This window comes from Aspergillus flavus, chromosome 4 (genome assembly GCF_009017415.1).
Source record: "Aspergillus flavus chromosome 4, complete sequence".
NCBI classification, from domain to species: Eukaryota; Fungi; Ascomycota; class Eurotiomycetes; order Eurotiales; family Aspergillaceae; genus Aspergillus; species Aspergillus flavus.
Genome location: NC_092405.1, coordinates 3,536,344 through 3,556,329, shown reverse-complemented (window position 1 = coordinate 3,556,329; position 19,986 = coordinate 3,536,344). Strand labels below are relative to the sequence as shown.

The 19,986-nt window shown below is 49.2% G+C and overlaps 9 protein-coding genes across 9 annotated transcripts; 6 read left to right on the top strand and 3 right to left on the bottom strand.

Annotated features, from left to right (window-relative positions):
- Nucleotides 1-383: 383 nt before the first annotated feature.
- F9C07_10546 (putative arylsulfatase) lies at nt 384-2,108 on the top strand (the record flags this gene model as incomplete). Its single annotated transcript, XM_041292258.1, has 2 exons — nt 384-736; nt 794-2,108. 2 exons carry the CDS (start codon nt 384-386, stop codon nt 2,106-2,108), a joined length of 1,668 nt encoding a protein of 555 aa, XP_041146620.1.
- Nucleotides 2,109-3,845: 1,737 nt separating this feature from the next.
- F9C07_10547 (putative nuclear pore glyco protein p62) lies at nt 3,846-5,381 on the top strand (the record flags this gene model as incomplete). The annotated part of the gene is made up of 1 exon (XM_041286035.1): nt 3,846-5,381. One exon carries the CDS (start codon nt 3,846-3,848, stop codon nt 5,379-5,381), a length of 1,536 nt encoding a protein of 511 aa, XP_041146619.1.
- Nucleotides 5,382-5,912: 531 nt separating this feature from the next.
- Nucleotides 5,913-7,519, top strand: F9C07_1582417 (acyl-CoA N-acyltransferase). The gene is made up of 2 exons (XM_071508228.1): nt 5,913-6,765; nt 6,835-7,519. Exons 1-2 carry the CDS (start codon nt 6,246-6,248, stop codon nt 7,089-7,091), a joined length of 777 nt encoding a protein of 258 aa, XP_071366617.1. The 5' UTR covers nt 5,913-6,245; the 3' UTR covers nt 7,092-7,519.
- Nucleotides 7,520-9,009: 1,490 nt separating this feature from the next.
- On the top strand, nt 9,010-10,853 carry F9C07_2106935 (glycosyl transferase family 90-domain-containing protein; the record flags this gene model as incomplete). The annotated part of the gene is made up of 3 exons (XM_041292256.2): nt 9,010-9,186; nt 9,237-10,362; nt 10,426-10,853. The coding sequence occupies 3 exons, from the start codon at nt 9,010-9,012 to the stop codon at nt 10,851-10,853; spliced, it is 1,731 nt and encodes a 576-aa protein (XP_041146617.2).
- A 347-nt stretch (nt 10,854-11,200) lies between these two features.
- On the bottom strand, nt 11,201-11,586 carry F9C07_10550 (putative thioredoxin; the record flags this gene model as incomplete). The annotated part of the gene is made up of 2 exons (XM_071507442.1): nt 11,201-11,495; nt 11,564-11,586. The coding sequence occupies 2 exons, from the start codon at nt 11,584-11,586 to the stop codon at nt 11,201-11,203; spliced, it is 318 nt and encodes a 105-aa protein (XP_071366616.1).
- Nucleotides 11,587-11,611: 25 nt separating this feature from the next.
- Nucleotides 11,612-12,526, bottom strand: F9C07_10551 (uncharacterized protein; the record flags this gene model as incomplete). Its single annotated transcript, XM_071507443.1, has 2 exons — nt 11,612-11,707; nt 12,392-12,526. The coding sequence occupies 2 exons, from the start codon at nt 12,524-12,526 to the stop codon at nt 11,612-11,614; spliced, it is 231 nt and encodes a 76-aa protein (XP_071366615.1).
- A 344-nt stretch (nt 12,527-12,870) lies between these two features.
- On the top strand, nt 12,871-14,637 carry F9C07_2189806 (cytochrome P450; the record flags this gene model as incomplete). Its single annotated transcript, XM_071509394.1, has 5 exons — nt 12,871-13,629; nt 13,698-14,009; nt 14,073-14,183; nt 14,251-14,417; nt 14,466-14,637. The coding sequence occupies 5 exons, from the start codon at nt 12,871-12,873 to the stop codon at nt 14,635-14,637; spliced, it is 1,521 nt and encodes a 506-aa protein (XP_071366614.1).
- A 1,532-nt stretch (nt 14,638-16,169) lies between these two features.
- F9C07_10553 (putative cytochrome P450) lies at nt 16,170-17,632 on the top strand (the record flags this gene model as incomplete). Its single annotated transcript, XM_041292241.1, has 2 exons — nt 16,170-16,278; nt 16,338-17,632. The coding sequence occupies 2 exons, from the start codon at nt 16,170-16,172 to the stop codon at nt 17,630-17,632; spliced, it is 1,404 nt and encodes a 467-aa protein (XP_041146615.1).
- Nucleotides 17,633-18,350: 718 nt separating this feature from the next.
- On the bottom strand, nt 18,351-19,968 carry F9C07_2283842 (amine oxidase, flavin-containing superfamily). The gene has a single exon (XM_041286021.2). The coding sequence runs from the start codon at nt 19,853-19,855 to the stop codon at nt 18,446-18,448; it is 1,410 nt and encodes a 469-aa protein (XP_041146614.1). The 5' UTR covers nt 19,856-19,968; the 3' UTR covers nt 18,351-18,445.
- Nucleotides 19,969-19,986: the final 18 nt, after the last annotated feature.

Genomic DNA, 19,986 nt, shown 5'->3' with positions numbered 1-19,986 from the left:
TCTCGTTCCTGTCGGCAGAAGTGTGATGTTGGAGAGTTGCGGAGTACTTCTGTCCCCACAACTAAATGAATAGAAATGGAATTATTCGTTCCAGTGGATTGAGATATCATTTATGCCGCCGGGTTCCCCTCATCTTTCTCTTTGATTGAATACCCCACCGGATGTTATTTCCTGTGTAAATAATTTAAGGAGCGATGGCGCAATCGCCGACAGCGGGGAGACGTCTTACGTACCCTCGATATCTGTGTCGGAGGGCTCCGGTCCCATGATAAATATATAACCGGGCGACCTAAAAGGTTGTAAGTGCTTGTTCTTCCTACCAATTGATATCTTTAGTAGTCATACCAATTGCGCTCATCTTGTACCCCAATTAGGAATACAACATGGGCTCAGCTCGCCGCCCTAATTTCCTCATCATTGTGGCCGATGATCTCGGATACAGTGACACCAAGCCATTTGGATCGGAGATTGAAACTCCAGCACTGGATTTTCTGGCACGGACAGGAACATGCCTGACCAATTTTCACACCGCGTCAGCCTGTTCACCTACTCGCTCTATGCTGTTCTCCGGCACCGACAATCACATTGCCGGGCTGGGCCAGATGGCTGAATATATGAGAAATGCTAAACAGTACCAAGGCAAGCCAGGGTATGAGGGATACCTCAATTGGAGAGTAGCCGCCTTGTCCGAAGTGCTGCAGGATGCTGGTTATTTTACGACCATGTCGGGGAAATGGTACGTATACTCCAGCCAATCCACTAATGGTATATAACAAACTAATCAGTTGAGAAGGCATTTAGGACTGAAGAAAGAGATCGCTCCCTGTTCTCGCGGGTTTGAGAAGAACTTCTCGTACCTCGCTGGATGTGGAAACCACTTTAACTACGAGCCTCAACTGGAACATCCTGGAGATGGCTTCCTGGCGCCATTGAAATCATCCGCGTTCTGGATGGAAGGGGACAGATTCCTGGACCGAACCACCGATATCCCTTCGGACTTCTACTCGACTACAACTTTCACAGACCAATTGCTCCAATACTTGACTTCCAGGGAGAAAGATGACGACCGGCCATTCTTCGCATACTTGCCCTTCACAGCACCCCACTGGCCTCTCCAAGCCCCGCGTGAGCTAATCAACAAGTACAAAGACCTCTACAACGAAGGCCCCGAAGTCCTCCGCCAAAAGCGTCTCGAACGCCTCATCCAACTAGGCCGCGTGCCCAAAGACGTCAATGCGGCGCCCATAACCCTCGAAAGCGACGACTGGGCCTGGGACAAACTGAGCGACGAGGAACGCGCCGGGTCAGCCCGCAAAATGGAGGTCTTCGCCGCTATGGTCGATCTAATCGACCAGAATATTCAAAGAGTCATCGACCACCTCCAATCAACCGACGAACTAGATAACACCTTCATCCTGTTCATGTCCGACAACGGCGCCGAGGGCGCAATGCTCGAAGCCCTACCCGTCATGGGACCCTCGGGCAACATGAAGACCATCATCGACAAGTATTACGACAACTCACTCGAGAATATAGGCAACCCAGACTCATTCGTCTGGTACGGTCCCGCGTGGGCTAGTGCCGCTATGGCTCCTTCGCGCGGATTCAAAACCTGGATCACGGAGGGTGGCATCCGGTGTCCGTGTGTGGTGCGATATCCGCCGCTGGGAGTTAGCAATGGGCAGACCGACTCGTTTGCAACGGTCATGGATGTTTTCCCGACGGTTTTGGAGTTAGCGGGTGTGTCTCTTCCCGGGGAACAGTTTAGGGGGAGAGAGGTTGTTCCCGTGCGTGGTTCGTCGTGGGTGCCGCATCTTGCGGGCCGGACGGCGGAGTTTCATGAAGACGAGGAGGGCTATATTACGGGATGGGAGTTGTTTGGGAGACGAGCTATTCGGCAGGGTTCGTGGAAAGCGCTCTATATGACTGCGCCGTTGGGGAAGGATCGGTGGGAGTTGTATAACCTGGATGAGGATCCCGGGGAGGTGGTTGATCGGGCGGACTCGGAGCCAGAGATTTTACAGAGGTTGATTGAGCATTGGGAGGTGTACTATGCTGAGACAGGGATGGTTGATCCGGCGCAGGAGCTTCCGCATACGAAGACATGATGTGCCGATCGTTGATGGTGAGGTTTTACAGCTTGAGGAACTTGTGATGTAGGGCTGGTCTAGACTATAGTATGAAAGGTTTAGATTTCTCTGAATGTAGTATTATCATCTCAAGTACTCTCATTCTACTAAGTTAATACAGGTCGACACTCACCTCAATAAACAATAAAATAAACCCTCACCTACAACAACAAGTAATACAAAAAAATCCCATACCCGTAACCCAACAAACCCGACTATGACCAAAACCCAAGATCACCCCCGGCAGATCGACAACAGTTCTACCAAGGTCCACCAACGACTGAAACCGTATTCCACCCAAAACCAGTCAAAATTCCACCCCAAATGCCAAAAAAATATGTAAAATAAACTTTCCCCAAACACCAGATCCCCACTGTTTGCCGATCCCGTCGCAGAAGTACCTAATATGCATGATAATATCCCGATTCGGGTCTAAGTGTCTATTGATAAGGCCAGCATGAAACGATGGGGTTTCTTGGCAGTTTTCGGGGACTTTTTTCTTGTTCTTTTTTGTGGGTAAAACGGTAGTTTTCAGGGTTTTTTCTGGCCGCGATCGGGGGGTTTGTTTCAGGGTTATCTATATATGGAATGGGGGATTGGGTGGAGTTTGGGGGGTTTCGAGGGTTCAATTGTAGGGGTTTTTGAGTTTGTTATTCTCTCTTATTTGGTTGTGGGTTACTATCGTTTTTATGGGGTTTTGGTGTAGGTTGTTTTTGGAGGGAGTTTAGATGTGTTCTGTAGGGTTGTGATTGTTATACTCGTTTTGTTGCATATCTGGTCAAGTGACCTAGATACCATCAGATATGCAATTCAGATTATAATGTTAATAATCACTATTATGAACTAAACCCGAGAATAGATTCTTAATGCCGTGCTATCCGAGCGAAGTTTCAAGTTTGACTTTGACACTGGCGTATTGAAAAGGTTACATCCTCTTAGTCATAACGACTGCAAGTCCACCGCGAGAGTCAGAAGAGTGCTTAGGGCAGTTAGAGAGTTCTGCTAATTATAGTAAACAGCATTTCACTGCGACGGTTCACCAAGACCACATGATCTACCCCGGTTTAGAGACCACCGTCTGGTCTGGGCTCTCCAGGTCAGTGACTAGGGAGGCCAAGAGTTTCGGACGGGATATAGGTTCGAGTTTACCGTTGAGCACACGGCACTAAAGGGGTCCACTTGACCATGATTTTCGCTTAGAGGATCGGATGGTTTGTCAGGGTTTGTGTTGCTTTATGGGATTGTATAGAGCGATTTGAGTGCTTGTCGAGAGACATATCAAGATAAGGGAGACGAGATACACTCATCCTCGATGGTACAGGAACTCAGTCCAGCTGTCAAAGATGCACATGCACAGACATGTGCTTCTTCTAGAAGCACAGAGCTTAGCTCCGTGCTCGCCACTGGTCAATTGAGTTTTACTAAAGGTTTGAGGCTAAAGAGGTTGTCTCGGCTTGAAACTTGGATCTACATCTTAACCATCACGTTTATCCCGAATAGAGCTGTTGCAATGCAACCTCCCCGAGCAAATGCCATTGTCAAAGTCAATTGATCGCTGAAAAGGGGTGTGATCAAAGGTATATAAAGCCTCGCAGACCTCCAGAAGCAATTCCTCATCCAAGCAAGCTTCGACAGCATCTCTCTCTTCTTTTCATTCGCTTTCTATACAAAAGACTATCTTACGATCTTTATTATCTTTCCTTTTCTCTTTTCAGTATGCGTTTCGCTTATTCTACTGTCGCCTTGACGGCAACAGCCCTTGCAGTCCCGGTGACTGTTCCTTCTACTTATCATCGTACCTCGACGGTCCCTGGGAAGGTCCTTGAAGCTTCCAACCCGGCCGCTGGTCGATTGACGGCTCGGACCTTCGGTCCATTCCTCAATTGGATCGGATCGCTTCACGGAAGTACCTGTGAGGAATGCGCGACTGGTGAAAGAACCGGCAACACCATGGGTGTCAGCGTTGGCAGCAGTGAGGAGGATTGTGACGAGAACTCGAACAGCAACGAGAATTCCAACAGCAACTCAAACTCCAACAGCAATGAGAACTCGAACACCAATACCTGGGGCAGCAGCACTGACAGCGGTAGCATGCCCCCTGGTGGTATGCCTCCTATTGGCGGTATGCCTCCTATTGGCGGTATGCCTCCTTCTGGTGGTACTCCTCCTGGTGGTATGCCTCCTTCTGGTGGTACTCCTCCCACCGGTGGCATGCCTCCCACTGGCGGCACTCCCCCCAGCTCGGGTACCGATACCTGCGAAGACTGCGAGGGAGGTACTCCTCCCTCCGGCGGTACTCCTCCCTCTGGCGGTACTCCCCCCTCAGGAGGCACCCCGCCTACCAGCGGCACTCCTCCTACTGGTGACGTTCCGACTGGGGACACCCCCAGCGGCACCCCTCCCACCTCCGGCACTGAAACTGGCGAGGAGACTGGCACCGAGACTGGTGGATCTCCTCCATCTGGCAGCACTCCTCCTACTAGTGGCACTCCCCCCACCAGCGGCACTCCTCCTTCTGGCGGCACTCCTCCCACTGGCAGCACTCCTAGTGGTACCCCCCCTACTGGCGATGTCCCCACTGGCGACACCCCCAGCGGCACCCCTCCCACCTCCGGCACTGAAACTGGCGAGGAGACTGGCACTGAGACTGGCGGATCTCCTCCATCTGGCAGCACTCCCCCCACCTCCGGCACTCCTCCTTCTGGCGGTAGCCCTCCCACCTCCGGCACTGAAACTGGTGAGGAGACTGGCACTGAGACTGGTGGCTCCCCTCCCTCTGGTGGCTCCCCTCCTACTAGCGGCACTCCCCCTACCGGCGACGTCCCTACTGGCAGCGGTACTCCCCCCAGCTCTGGCACTGAAACCGGCATCACCACTGGCGAAGAGACTGGTACTTCTACTGGCGGCTCCCCTCCCACTGGTGGTATGCCTCCCTCTGGTGGCTCCCCTCCTACTGGCGGCATGCCTCCATCCGGCGGTACTCCCCCTAACTCCGGCACCGAGTGCGAAGCCTGCCAGGGCGGCAACAACTCCGGCAACTCCTCCGGCTCCTCTTCGTCCTCTTCCTCATCATCCAGCAGCAGCAGCTCCTCCAGCTCTTCCAGCAGTTCATCCAGCAGCTCCTCAAGCAGCAGCTCCAGCTCCTCCAGCGGCTCCAGCGGCAACCACGCCTCAGCCAACGCTTCCGGCCCCAACGACTGCGCCGAGTGCGAAGTCTCCGCATCTGTCTCTCCTGAAGACTGCGAGGAGTAAAGCAGTGACGAAGATGAGGAATGCCAGTCACTTAATCGCCCCATCTAGCCATGGGTATTCGGGTGCTTTTTATCAGTTTTAATAACTTCTGTCCATGCTGGTTTGAACCGGCTTCAGCGCTCGTCTACTTGTTTCTGTTTCCTGTAGACTAGGGTCTCATGTTTCCTATTTGTCTGTCGTTACTGTGTGAGATAGTTGATTCGCTCCTTAGTATAATAAATAGAATCAAATCACGTTAATGTGTGTTTGGGGGTTGATATTGGCATTTTCAGTCTTTCAGTACTGTCTAGATAAATGAGTAGCTAATCAACTCTACTATTTAATAGATAACAACTGGCATTCTCCTTTTACTCTGTGGACTCATATGGAATAGTGAGAGATGAGGGCAAGAGGGGTTTATGTTTGTTTCTGTGTCAATTTTGTTAAGATGGCGGCTATCAGATCCTAGTGGCTATATTGGGGCCCTGATGGGCGAAGCGCTACAACGGACCGAGCCGCCTGGAGAGTCCGGCCGGAGTGGGGGTAGGCTAGGTAGCCCTAACTTCTAAGCACTTGGAGGATGACGAGTACTTTGATCAGCTTGTGCCAGAGGAAACTAGGGATCCTATCTTCTCCTAGAGCTTTCCCTGCCTTCGACCCTCTTATGGCTTCTCGTATTCTTGTGTAGTGATGGGTGAAGTTCAACCGGCTCTGGGTACTAACTAGAAGGAAGCAGTGTCGATGGTACTTCTAGCTATCCCCGCTAATTCTACCGCCTGCCCTCATTATCCCCTCACTACCTCCTAGCATGCCAAGGTATCACTGTACAAATAACAGAGAGCAAAGAACTCTCTCTGTATTTTAAGTTTCACCACTCCATGAGTCATGGAATCGATGAATGACTCATTCAATGTACAAATCCAAACTGTTCCCCCCGGGATTGAGCCTCCACACTCACGGCAGTCGCACCCGAAAATGGCGCCAGGTCCATCTGTGCCCTTGGAAATCAAGTATGCCAATGCATCCGACCTGGGTGCACTCGTGAGCATTGAAATCCGCTCTTTCCCTTCGTCCAATTATATGCGCAGCACATATAAAGGATGTGATCCACTGGCAGTCCACACATTCAAAACAGTCTGTTCCTTGGAGCACTTCGCAAAGTCCGACTGCCATATTCTAGCGGGTGTCGACTCTGAAACCGGTGAAACCATCGCATACAGTCGCTGGAATATCCCAGCTATTTATGGGGTTGAAAGAGCCGTGGACACGAGTCTGAGCATTGATGCGCAGGCGCAAATGCAGAATGCGTGGGCGTATGCCCCGAAGTTGAACAAGGGTACCTATACGTTCTACGAGGAGATGATAAAGCGGAGTAGGAATAGACATCTTAAGCAAACCGATATTGGTTCGTTAACTTATTTTGCACACTCTACATGAGAAAGTTTATGATATTGACTGCTAGTAATACTGCTAGTCCTGGAACTACTATGTGTCTTACCTGAGTACCAAAGAATGGGAATAGGGAGTGCGTTTCTCAAATGGGGTATTGAGAAAGCAGATGCCAGTAATGCCCGGATATATCTGGAAGCTACGATGGAAGGAGTGCCAGCGTATTTGAAGCATGGGTGGAAGATCATCGAGGAGATACGGCTGGAATACACAGAGCGTGGTGGAGAGGGAAGCCAGACATTTGCATTGATGATCAGAGAGCCCCAGGGAACTGGGTTTTGATTTGGTACTCTCATTCCCATTCCAAGCAGAAGGTATTTTCTGGGAGTCGTTGCTTGTGTGCATGGTCTAGAAGATTGTGCTGCTACCATACAGTTGTCAGCAAATGCTTTTTGCAAAATTAAAGAAATCCAGAAGACAGTGTTGGACTTGAAGTGCATAATAGCGACTTGGATGAGAGATATAATTCCATTTTTTCTCCAGCCTTGGATTATTTTTTCTCTTTAATCCAATGGTGATATATATCTCTTGCGTCCGATGGGCTCGAAGTACATATAATAGTTTGAGAAAATTGAATGTAATGCTAGAATTCCAACTTCAAATCACTAATATGCGGCTCCTGTAAGACACAGGTTTGGTAGCTTGGGTAAGCGTACGTAGTGCTATATGATATGTAGCTGCGCGTGTTCGGAAGAGAAATAGGTGCTTCATAGTGCACAATCAGCGACTGTCGAGCTTCACATCCTTAAGTGCTGCAAATAGAAGAATAGCGGCGACTATACCTCTCTGTCATTCGGAGTAAATTGTAGCTAATACTTTAGGAGATGCGAGTCACCGAGTGTTGTTCTTATCTTTGTTGTAATGAATCATGTCGGTTGTTCATTGTGAACATTAGTATAATACATCAGCAGGTCAAGATGGGGTTCCTGAAGCTGAATGTTCTTTGACAAGATTCCCAGGCTAGCCACCGAAGCACAAAGGGTTTTGAAGATATAACCTTATTTGAAGGTAAAAGCGCCACCAGGAACTGCGGCCATACGTATGTCGGAAAGAGGAAATAAGCTTTCATTTGGTCAAGGAACGTCGCTTGTGGTAATTTTCATCCGCTGCAGGAATCCTTGAATGTCACATGCTCTGTCATTCTAATGAGACGTGAACAAAATAAACAAACAGAAAAAGGGAGTAAACCAAGAACGTTGGATCCCTGTCCACAAGCCTCGTAATTTCCCTTACATACAAGCACACCTTCGGAATCCATTCTACCATAACCCTTTCACTTCTGAGACACAATGGAAGTCTCGGATATATCAGTATAAGGTGTTTCTTGGAGGCCATGGGTCGAATATTGTCCAAGGTGAGAGTGTCGGCGAACTTCGGATATACTTCGGCTAACACACCTCCCTTGATTGTTGCCAGAGAGTACCTAGACAATACCACAAGTGACCGAAATGCAGTAAAAGTCTACCACCAGAAGAAAGAAAACAAATTTCCGAGAAAAGGAATGGAAAGATCTTGGAATCAGATCTCGAGTGGAACATATTTTAACCGATCATGACCGACGAGTGTTTTACTGTTTTACCTCTTGGTGAGAATAAATAAAAAGAGGACCCAACAAACTCGTTGAACACAGCCCACGTAAGTAAGGCCTTGGCGGGTGGGGAGATCCTGAGGCCCCAACCATTTAGCGTCAAAGGGGCGAAAAAAAGGGTCAGGGTGGGGGATTCCTTTACGTCACTGGCGCCTCTCCATAGCTATGACCTATTTTAGTACATAGTAATTCCATCGCCAAGTTTCCGGCGATTATTTACATATGATATCTATTTCTGTCGTATCATGCTGCACTGAGTAAGATGAGATTATGAATATACGTTCAGTAAGAATAAGTTGTATACGTAGGAGGATACGGAGTACCCCTGAGATCGTCACCCGCGCCATATGGACGTCCGTCATACAGGTCACAGGCAGGTACGGGAGCAATGATGGCGCCTGACTCGCTATCTTACTGGCCGCCAGCTGGCGCTCCCGTAGGAGTTCGCAGGGTTGCGGTATCCGGTACCGTACTTGAACCGTTGTAGTTTAGTGTCAGGGGATCCCTAACAAGGCTGAGTTGCTAGCCTCTTCCTTGTGGATATGCTTCTCTATCGTGAGACCTTGTTTTCGGGGGCAATGTTTGATTTCTTGCCCAGTTTTTTACGATGACATGCCAAACTCAGTAACGAATGCGACAAGTAACAGAGAAGAAAGAAGAATTAGTCAAATTCAGGGACTTCCGCCGGACGATGTTAAAAAAGCTACGGACCAATGGTCGGACGAGGGGAGGCCCCACAAAGCTTGTCCATCATTGACCAAAAGGGAAGGATTGTCAACCCCCCGCCGTGTAAGTTTCAGAGCATCGCCGCGTCATTGCCTCTCGCGCCGTCATTCTAGGCCCCTGATCCTTTTGCTTCATTCGTTTATCCTTCCCGCTGCCCCCTTGGCTCAATTTTGTCCTCCTCTCTCTCTCTCTCTTTCTTTTCTTTCCTTCTTCCTCTATCCTACAATGCTATCGATCTATTTACGCGTCATCTCGTCTTCGCCGGCGCGATGGCCATACCCAGTTGTTCGAGATGGCGCCTGCGACCAATTGGTCTCCTCTACCTGTTTTACCTCGTGGGATTTATGAGCTTCGCTTGTATTGTCGCTATCTGGTATGGCGTCAATTCCGACCGAGACTATATTCATCCGCTTTTGACCCAACTCATCCCCGCCGGACACTGTGCGTGCCAAACTTCGACCACCTTCCAGTGCTCCACCTGCCTGTCATGCTCCGAACATAGTCTTGTCCCGCAGCTTACCTCCGCCCCGAAATGGGAATTTAACTCGGATCGCGATTCAAATAATGAGGGTCTCAGTACACCTCAGTGCAAGGCCGCATTCCCGGGACTCTACGAAGACGTCTTCCGCGCCGAGAGCTTTTGGCGGTCCCAAGGCGCTCTTGCGACCGAGGACCTGGATCGCATTCCCTTAGGATTCGGTATGGTTCGCGCGTTTATTTCTCGCGGCGAGCTGTATGTGGTTGCGGCGCGGGCAAAGCAAGAGGACCATCGACGAAAAATTGTAGCGGCATTGAGTTCCATCCATCGCGCGCTGGTCGCGGATTCCGACCGAGCTACTCGCCGCGACATCGAGTTTGTTTTCTCAGTGGAGGATAAGGTCGAAGATGTCACGAGCTCCGACAATCCTGTCTGGGTTCTTGCACGTTCTGCAGCCGAGCAAGGCGTCTGGCTGATGCCGGACTTTGGGTTCTGGGCGTGGGATAACCCGCGGAACTCGATTGGACCCTTTGATCAAGTCGTCGAACGTGTCAAGAGAGCCGATATTCCGTGGTCGCAGAAAACCCCGCAGTTGGTTTGGCGCGGCAAACCAAGTTTCGCGCCGAAGCTGCGCCGCGCGTTGATGGATGCCGCTCGGGATAAGCCGTGGGGTGACGTCAAGCAAGTGAACTGGTTTGAGCGGACGAATATCATGTCGATGGAAGATCACTGCCGATATATGTTTATCGCACACGTCGAAGGTGGGTTTTTATTGTTGTAATTTTTTATTGAGTTTCCAGAGTACTAATCCGACCACCGCACAGGCCGATCATATTCCGCTTCATTGAAGTACCGTCAGGCCTGTAACTCAGTAATCGTGGCGCATAAACTACAGTATATCCAACACCATCACTATCTTCTCGTACCGGACGGCCCGAATCAAAACTACATTGAGGTTGAGCGAGACTTCAGCGATCTTGAGAGCAAGATTGAGCCTCTCCTCGACGACCCGAGTACGGCCCAGCGGATTGCCAACAACAGCGTGCGCACCTTCCGTGAGCGCTATTTGACGAAGGCCGCCGAAGCATGCTACTGGCGTCAGCTTTTCGAGGGATACGGACACGTCTGGAACAGCAGTGTCCCGGTGTGGTCCGACGTGTATCAGCGGGAACGAGGTCTCCGATACGAGTCGTTCATCTTGTTGGATAGTCAAATGATGTTTGATTTCAGCGCGACGGGCGGCATGCCATAACGATTTTGCAAGTGATATTCGAGCGATCTACGCATTGACGGAGTTTGGAGTCTGTGGGATATGATAAACTTCTGCGGCTATTTAGCCTTTGAGATACCAATCAAGCGTGGTTTTGTGATTCAAGATGCTGCATAGACTGTACGATTTATGCCGTCTGCTATATATACTCAATAATACCAGATTGTACATAACCGCTTTGACCACCACGATATGAATAAATATTAACAGTTGATGCAATGCGTCAATGCAACCTAAGCCACCCAGCCAAATGCCAATCTAATACATCCCCCTCCCCCACCACCATCCCAATCCAAAAGTTCTACCAACCCAAATAGATAAAAGATAATCTAAAGAACCCCAGTAACAAATCCCTCCAAAACCCCCGGACTCCCCCCCACCAAATCCCCCACCTTCCTCCCCTCCCGAAAAACCATAAACGTCGGCATAGCCACAATCCCCAACTTGGCGATCTCCTCATCCGACAACTTCCGCACGTCCATCCGGTAAAACGCCATGTACGGTGTTGTGTGCGAGATCTGCTCGAAAGCTGAGAACATCGGACGACAAGGACCGATCCAGCCGGCTGTGAAATCGATTATTGTGGGTGTGGGGGATTGGATTGTTTCTTGGAGGGTTGGGTAGCTTTTTGTGGGGTTCTTTTCTTAGTAGGGTTGATATGGGGTTTGGGGAGGATTGGGATGGGGACGGACGAGGTGATTTCTTTGACGGTCATTTTGCTTTCCTCTTTTCTTCTTCTTCTAGTCTTCTCTTCTCTTCTTGTAACTATCTTCGGATGTGTAGGAGGTGTAGAATGTGTATGGTAGTGAAGGAGGGAGTTGTTTTTGAGTACAGCCCTGTTATAAGAATATAAGAACCGACACTCTCAAAGATAAATACCAAGATGTAGAGATCTCACTCTCTACAAAATATACCCTCCCAGATATATGCCTCAATCAAACACGCATGAATTCGAAGTGAAGATAAAAGTATAAGAATGTCTATGACGTGGTCGAAATGTGAATAGACTTTGAATGATGCTACAAGGCTGACATTAGACTTTCTGCATATGTGGATGATCTGGGGTTCGGATAGGCTTTGGGTTCCGCTGTGGGGGTGGTTTATGGTTTTGGGAATGGTGCTTGTGAGATTGTGATGGTGTTTTGTGGACTTATGGTTTGTTTGGCAGGTTGGATTGGATGTTTAGCAGGGAACGGGATTGGTTCGGGGGAGGAAGGGAGTTGTTGTTTATTTGAGACTTTGTGGGTTTTGTATTCCATTGGTGTTATGGTGTCTAATGTATCATGTGAAGGAAATGGAGTTGGATTGGGATTTGAGGTGTAATTATCAGTTGGATACGTATATTAGTGTACTTCTCTCCAACGTCGATATCAAGCGTTATTTTGTACCGCGCATGTCAAGACAGGGCTTCTTAGAGCATGTTAGGTAGCAATATCAGAACCTAAGAGGACTAATTGACACGAATTTGTGCACATGCATACTTTAAGGGAATAATAACTCAATCGACAACAAATACTTACATTAGATGCCGACTTCCAGTGCTTTCTTTCTTCTATACTTGGCCAATGTCTTACGAAATTACCCAAACCTGCCGAACAGCAAGACAGGTAATCCATGACTTTCGTAGTCTCCGGAGGTCCTCGCTTCTCTTGCATTTTCTTCGTCTTGAGACTTGATTGTAGTGGAGGCTATGATGTCTCTGTATCCTGGAGGGAGCCTTATGCACATATTCTCGGGCATAGAGGTACTTCGAAGACGGTGTTTTCGTGGCTTTTTATCTTGTTGGGCTCTTTCGAGAACTGTCATAAGCTAATACAGCCCAGGACTTGGGCGAATAATGCAAGTTGGGTAGACATGTTGTAACACAGACTTCAGCGCAGTCTGTCAAGATCACATATAAAGTCCCCGATACTACGTGGTCAGTAGTAAAACCTAATATCTGCCGTCCCTTCTAAGAAGAACTATCATTCTACTTTTACCATACCTCCCGTACTAGAAGATGATGCCCACGTTCTTCCAAGCTGTCTGTTCTACATGCATAGCACTGGCAATCTACACAGCTAGCCTAGCTATCTACCGTCTCTTCCTCTCCCCGCTCGCCAAATTCCCCGGCCCAACGCTCGCCGCCCTAACCGGTTGGTACGAAGTATTCTTTGATGTCCTCCTCGGTGGCCAGTTCATGTGGGAAATCGAACGCCTCCACGGGAAATATGGCCCCATTGTGCGCATCAACCCCCACGAACTCCATATCAAGGACCCGGACTATTACAATACCCTCTACGCAGGGCCCACCAGGCGACGAGACAAGTACCTCTGGTTCCTATCTGTAGGAGCTCCGACCTCGACCTTCGCCACGCCGGAATCTGATCACCACCGCTTGCGACGGGGAATGCTTAGTCCCTTTCTCTCTAAGCAAGCCGTGAGGGACTTAGAGGGGGTTATCAAGGCAAAGTTAGATTTACTTTGTGAGCATATGAAGAAGGCTATGAGGAGTGGTGAGGCGGTGGAGTTGCATGCCTATTTCGTGTCGTTTGCTGTGGATGTTGTTTCGACCTGTGCATTTGGGGAGAGCGGGTGCTTCGAAGAGTTGAGGAGAGAAAGACTAGATGATAGATGGAAGAATGTCGTGACAGGAGCCTTTGGCAAATTACTCCTTACGAGGCATTTTCCCTGGCTAGTGGTTGTTTTTCGTTTCCTGCCCGTGTGGGCCACTGCGCTGCTCACTCCTGTGGTGCGGCATATTGATTATATGGAAAAGGTAAGTAGCATGTGAAGATTTGGTTGAACTGCTGATGTAAATCTGTGTGTTACTGACACAGGCTTCAGGGGGTAGAGAACCAAATGCAACACGTGTATGCGATGAACAAGGATGGCGTCAAGGAGAATGGCATCTTTTCGCAGCTTATGCACAATCTGAAAATACCTCTGAAGGAGCGGGCGCTGTACAGATTGGCTGATGATGCCAAATTTCTGATGGTTGCGGGGATTGACGCTCCGTCTCAAGTTTTGGCCATCACAATGTTCCATGTTCTTCGTTCTCCGCTGGTCTGTCGAGAGCTACGCGAGGAGCTTCAGGATAAGACTGCACACTCACAAGATGAGCTTTGCTTGAACACGCTTGAAAAACTTCCGTATCTGGTGAGCAACGGAGCGCCTCCATTGCATGACTCCTTTCCATGACTCCAACTCACTTCGGATAAGACTGCAGTCATTAAAGAGGGGCTTCGCGTCTCTGCCGTTGTCACATCACGTCTCCCGCGGATTGCGCCTGAGGAGACACTGGAATTTAGGGGCTGGAAGATCCCCCCAGGGGTATGAAGTCTCCCATATCAATTTAGCGCCTGTTCCGCTGGCTGATTAGGTTTTGGACGAGCGACAGACCCCAGTGAGCATGTCCAGCCACTTTATTCTGCGAGATCCCGCTATATTCCCTGACCCACTGGTCTTCCAGCCTGAGCGGTGGCTAAAGCAAAGTACTACCGGCTCGAGCTTGGACAGATATCTTGTGCCCTTCTCAAAGGGAAGCCAGGGATGTTTAGGGCCAAAGTATGCTTTTGCTTCGATATTGACAACACTCGCTAATTCAGACATTAGTATGGCTCATGCTTGGCTCTACCTAGCCTTAGCTACACTACTGCAGAGATTTGAGTTCTCGCTGTTTGAAACTACCGAAGAGAACATTAGGACGGTTAGGGACTGTTTCAATGGACAGACAAAACCTGGACAAAACAATATACGGGTGAAAGTGTTGACGGAGTTTATATAACTAAATTTTCGATATATTTGAGTCGTTAGCATCTATGATATTTTATATTAGTGAACATGGCAAGAAGAGGCTGATTTCAAAAATCAAATCATTCCAGAAGGCAAAGTAACCAAGACGTGTCGCATACTTACCGAAATGTGGTATGGTGGCTGGGTGTGGAGCAGTCGAGACGAACCACTAGGGTTAATAGAGTTTCTCTGACTCAATAACATGGGGCGCTTTGACAGCTAAGGACGGCCATCATGCAGTGGTGCTCCACAGCCCATCCAGGGATTACTCACTCACATTGGAGGTTGTCATGTTGAGTTTTTGACTTGATCGTCCACTTTTCTTGACGCTGTCGTAAAGCAATATTGGTCTGGTTTGGGTTGTGTGCTCTGACATGTAGATCTGCGTGATATAGCTCTGAGCATATGAACTGTGGCCGACCAGATGATCACATATCCAATTAGTTGGTGCATGGATCTGCGGACTGGAACCTTATTTCTGCCTCCAAGTGGTAGTGATCCTATTGTCGCTGAGCTATTTGCGATACTACCGGCCTGAACACGGTTACAGTTCCTATGATGTGCTGTGACCCGATGGTCAATTAGTGATAGACATGAGAAGTGCTCCATAGCGAGGGCTGAAAAGAAAGCTGCATGAAAAGTGGTCTGTGTGAGGCACGAATGAAAAGCCAGTGGAGATGGTGGTGCAGAGAAAAAGTTAGCTTTCGGCAAAAGGCGTGGTGATTGACATTAAGAAAGAGTCAAAGCACCTGACCTCACTTGACCTGCCTTGTGTAAATCCGGTATGGTTTTCTTTTTCCCTTCTGGGGATTGATATGTACATACCTCCGATGTTCTTTCATTCCTCCCCTCCGAGAAAACACCTCACTCACACAGTGCAGGGATAAACACTATTTTATTAAACATACTGCCGATCGGGATCCAAAAGGTTGGAAAGGCCGGCAGATTATTGACTTCGGCTATTCAGAGCTGGTCTGCTCTTCATGACAGTCCGCGGCGGCAGTGGATCAGAGTTCCACCAAATCAGAACCCATCTTATCTCGTGTCGCGGAACCAAATCAAAACAAACATCCACACCGACCACCCCTTCTCTCTCCAGCTGGGGCTCGCGCTGACAATCGTTCCACTCTGAGTGGGCGCCGCCCTCTCTGTTGGGCCCCTGTCTAAGCAAGGAAGCTCTCATCCAGACGAACCATGATCTGTGCGACGATCGATCCTGCTTTAGGACCACTAGGAGACAGCCAGTGGACTCACGGCCAAGCCAGCCAGCCAAATCACAAACTATTGTTCTGAGATCGTCGCGCGAATCGGCGAGATTCAGCTGAGCCGAGATCTGCAGCCACACAAGAATCTTCGCAAATCATGGCTGGCGCCAGTGGTTGCACGGGCAAGAACGGGGACGAATGTGTAGGATGGGGCAGGAGAGCACCTGGCGGATAGGAAATTTAAATTGCCTGCCCACTGGCACCTGAATCTCCTCCCTTCCATTGGAATTTTTGTACTTTTCCTGACATAGCGAACATCATGCCGTCGCCGATTCCGAAGCCGAAAGGTGTTCCCATCCTGGGAAACGTCTTCGATCTCGATGGCAATAATACCTGGGGCTCCTTTAACAAACTAGCCAAGGATTATCGTGAGTCCCAATGAGCCTTTTGCGATGGAACACAGTTAACACCGCGTGTCCGTACCTAGGTCCCATCTTCAAAATCAACATCCTCGGTAAGGATATCGTCTTTATTACCGGTGCCCACCTACTAGAGGAGGTTTGCGACGAAACGCGCTTCCGCAAATGCGTAGCTGGCCCTATCCTAGCCATCCGCGATGCGGTCAATGACAGTTTGTTCACGGCAAAGCACACTCCAGAGGAAATAATATCATGGGGTATTGCACACCGCATAATGGCGCCTCTAGTCTCGTGGGAAGCTGTTGAGCAGGTATTCTCCGGCATCCAGGAGACAACTGATGACCTGATCAAGAAATGGACTACGGGATCCCGGCAACGTATCAATGTGACGAACGACTTGGATCGATGCAACCATGCCGCAAACATGCTTTGCTTCTTCGATCAGCGGGTACATATCATGGAGGGTCCTGAACCTGCGGTCATCAAAGCCATGGACTGTGCTACCAATGAGGCGATGCACCGACCTTTCCGTCTCAGGATAGTTAACTGGCTGTTCCACAGCCGTAAATGGAACGCATGGATCAAGACTATGCGAGACTATGGAAAGGATATCGTTGAGACTCGCAGGGCGAACCCAACCGACAAAAAGGACATGCTCTATGCGTTGCTAGAAGGCAAAGACCCGGAGACCGGCAAGGGTTTGACCGACAGCCAGGTGCTGGATGAGATCATCAATATCTTCATTGGTAGTGCCACAGCACCCAACCTAATCGCTTTCGCAATGTACTATCTGGCGAACAACCCAGACGCGGCTGCCAAGGCTCGCGAGGAGCTGGACGCTGTGGTCGGTGGACCTTCTGTCAGGATTGAACATGAACATCTTGCTCGCCTCCCCTACACCGAAGGTGTCTTGCGAGAATCCTTCCGACTATCTGGCGTCGCCCCCGGCTTCAATATCGAACCTATCCCTGAGAATGAGGGCCCGGTCCTGCTCGCCGGTGGTGAGTACGAAGTTCCCAAGGGCCAGGCCCTGATCGCCATCCTAGCGGCCGTCAATCGTGATCCGGCCGTCTTCGAAGACCCCGAAGCGTTCAAGCCCGAGCGTATGGTCGGTGAGAATTTTGACCGACTCCCGAAGGGCGTGAAGAAGGGTTTTGGGAACGGTAAGCGCGAGTGTATTGGTAAGCGTTATGCCTGGCAATGGTCCTTCATGGTGCTGGCCAGTATCCTCAAAGATGTCGAGTTTGAACTGGCAGACCCGAACTATAAGGTGGGCAACGACGGTGTGAACTGCAACGGAGCATTCAGTGTGCGGCCGCAGGAGATGTTTGTGGTAACTGGACCGAGGGCTCGCGCTGCCTAATTGTTGATGCCTCTGCTATTTGATTCTTGTTAGGATACCAATGCTGTTTGTTATGTCAATAATGTCTCTCGAGGATGAACGAGCTGTGCTTGGGAACGATAAGTTTCTGGCGATGACTTGCGACTGCCTAAGTTATACCACAATATTTATAATCAATCATACTGATTTCAAAGCTTATATATGAAGCTCAGAGGAATCTCTGAGAGAAGCGCCATGTTCACCACCAAATTTCAAAAGTGACCCGAGAATATTTGACATTGCAATAACTAACATTCCTGCCATTGACAAGCTCTTCCTTTCATATCTTGTAAATAAGTAGTCAACTAACATAATAGCTATTCATCTAAGAACCTAGATAATGAAGGGGCCGCAGGATATCACGGATGAGAGTGATTTTCCAGTATGTACACTCATATCGATTGGGTTCAGAGCTCCTGTGATGTTCTTAACCTCCCTAATATTAGTTCTCCTTTTCTATTTATACATCCTTAGCATTAATCGCTTTTATCATTCATGTCATTCCACTACGTAAAGTCGGCGAGATGTTCACTGTTTCATCTCCTTGTACGAACTCCAGTGTTTCACCGGAATACAATATAGACCACGTGCTTATCATTTTTTGTGTGCTGAGTAGTTTTATAGCTTCAACTTTAAGCCGGGTTAACTACTGGTTAAAAGTTATTTTTTTTTTTTTTTTATTAAACCTAAATATGCTAGAAATAAAACTTTGGTTAATCTAGCCACAACCGACTAGGTAGGCATAACTGACAACTTTAATCTACCATGACCATTGCCTAGTCTACCCAAAAATCACTAAAAGCTCGTCTGTAGTAAACCATCAATGAATGACCAGATCTGCGCCGAGGCCTGCGTATTAAATGTGGCAGACATATAGTACGTCTTGCGATGGCCCTGCAAATCATTCAGATGTCTGTAGAAGCCATTTCGAATTGCATCCGGCGGGACAGTCAATAGGAAAGGGCTGTGATCAGAATATTGAACGAACTCCGGTGGCTCAATCTGTAAACCCGTGTTTCTCAATTGCATGACACTGCGAGTCATGTTACCCTTAACCTCTGCTTCCGTCATGTGGTCTTTGCTTCCGTAGAGGATGGTAAACAGCCTCGGTGCCCTCGTGGTGTTGATCACGTAGACCGCAGGCTGAGGCGGCAGTTGGTAAAGGGTATCAGTTGCACGGTTCACAATCTGAATGTCTTCCGGAAAGCCCGGGATCCTGGTGAGAGCAGTGTAGTAGCATGTGTTATTGAACTGTCCGAACAACCCTCGCTCTAACTCGTCCAGATCCATTCCCTTCAGCAAATCTAGTCTGGGTGGAATAGCTATGATGAGTTTCCGTGCGCGAATCACTTTCGCCCCGGATGGTGTCTCCACGACTGCGTACGCGTACTCCCTCTCCTCATTGCGGTATGTATAAGTGACGATGCTATTCAGTAATGCGTCCTCGCCCAGTTCTTCCCGCGCAGCGCCATACAGCTCGCTATTGTTGTGGCTGGCTGGTATAAGAAAACCCCCCAATGCACTTTGGACCACATCAAGGCCGAAATATTTCAACATGTAGAGGGTTGTCTGCTGCAACATATCACCCGTGCCTTGATTAAACATCGCAATGATATCGACCGCTCCCTCAAGGTTATACTTCTTCACGAAGTCGCCGAACGGGAGCAGCAAATCCGGTGGCACGGGGTAAGGAAGGTTAAAGCCTGTGTTGAGATAAGGGTATTTGAGTAATTGGGCCGTGTATGCCGCCAGTGCCAGAAGCATGTTGCCCTCGGCTGGGCCGACGGGGGTCCCGGTTCGGAGGTCGACACGATGCTGCGTGGAGTTCTGCTCTAGAATGGAAATTTTCTCCAGTTCAATGTCGAAGTGGTCGAAGTAATCTCGCACCACGGGTAGGTTCTCGTAGTAGAGCACTCCGTAATCGACGGCGGTTTCCGTTATAGGGTCGTCGTAGGTATTGACGTGGCCGCCTAGATGGTCCTCTTTTTCTACTACCACGACGCTTTGGTTCATTTGGCGAAGGCGGATTGCTGCGTATGTGCCGGCGGAACCGCCGCCTATGATACATACATCGCGTGTGATGATGTTCTCGTCTTGGAATTTCGAAAGGTCGAGCTCGGGAGGGGCGCGAGGGACAGAGACTGCACAGTCTAGCCACGATAGAGCTGAGAGGACTAGTGCTATGGTAGTTATTATCAGCCCCATATTGACTCAACTATGGTATAAAGGCTTATAGAGCCCATATGAGTGTGTCGGAAAAGGGGGAAGGACACACATTTATGAATCGTGCAAGGGGTCACACTGGCGGACTACTCTTGGGAATTGATTGAAACAGG

Coding starts and splice junctions, on each gene's coding strand:
- F9C07_2283842 (XM_041286021.2), bottom strand. CDS start 19,855: ATGGGGCTGATAATAACTACCATAGCACTAGTCCTCTCAGCTCTATCG.
- F9C07_1582417 (XM_071508228.1), top strand. CDS start 6,246: ATGGAATCGATGAATGACTCATTCAATGTACAAATCCAAACTGTTCCC. Junction 6,766..6,834: donor TCTTAAGCAAACCGATATTG/GTTCGTTAACTT, acceptor TAATACTGCTAG/TCCTGGAACTACTATGTGTC.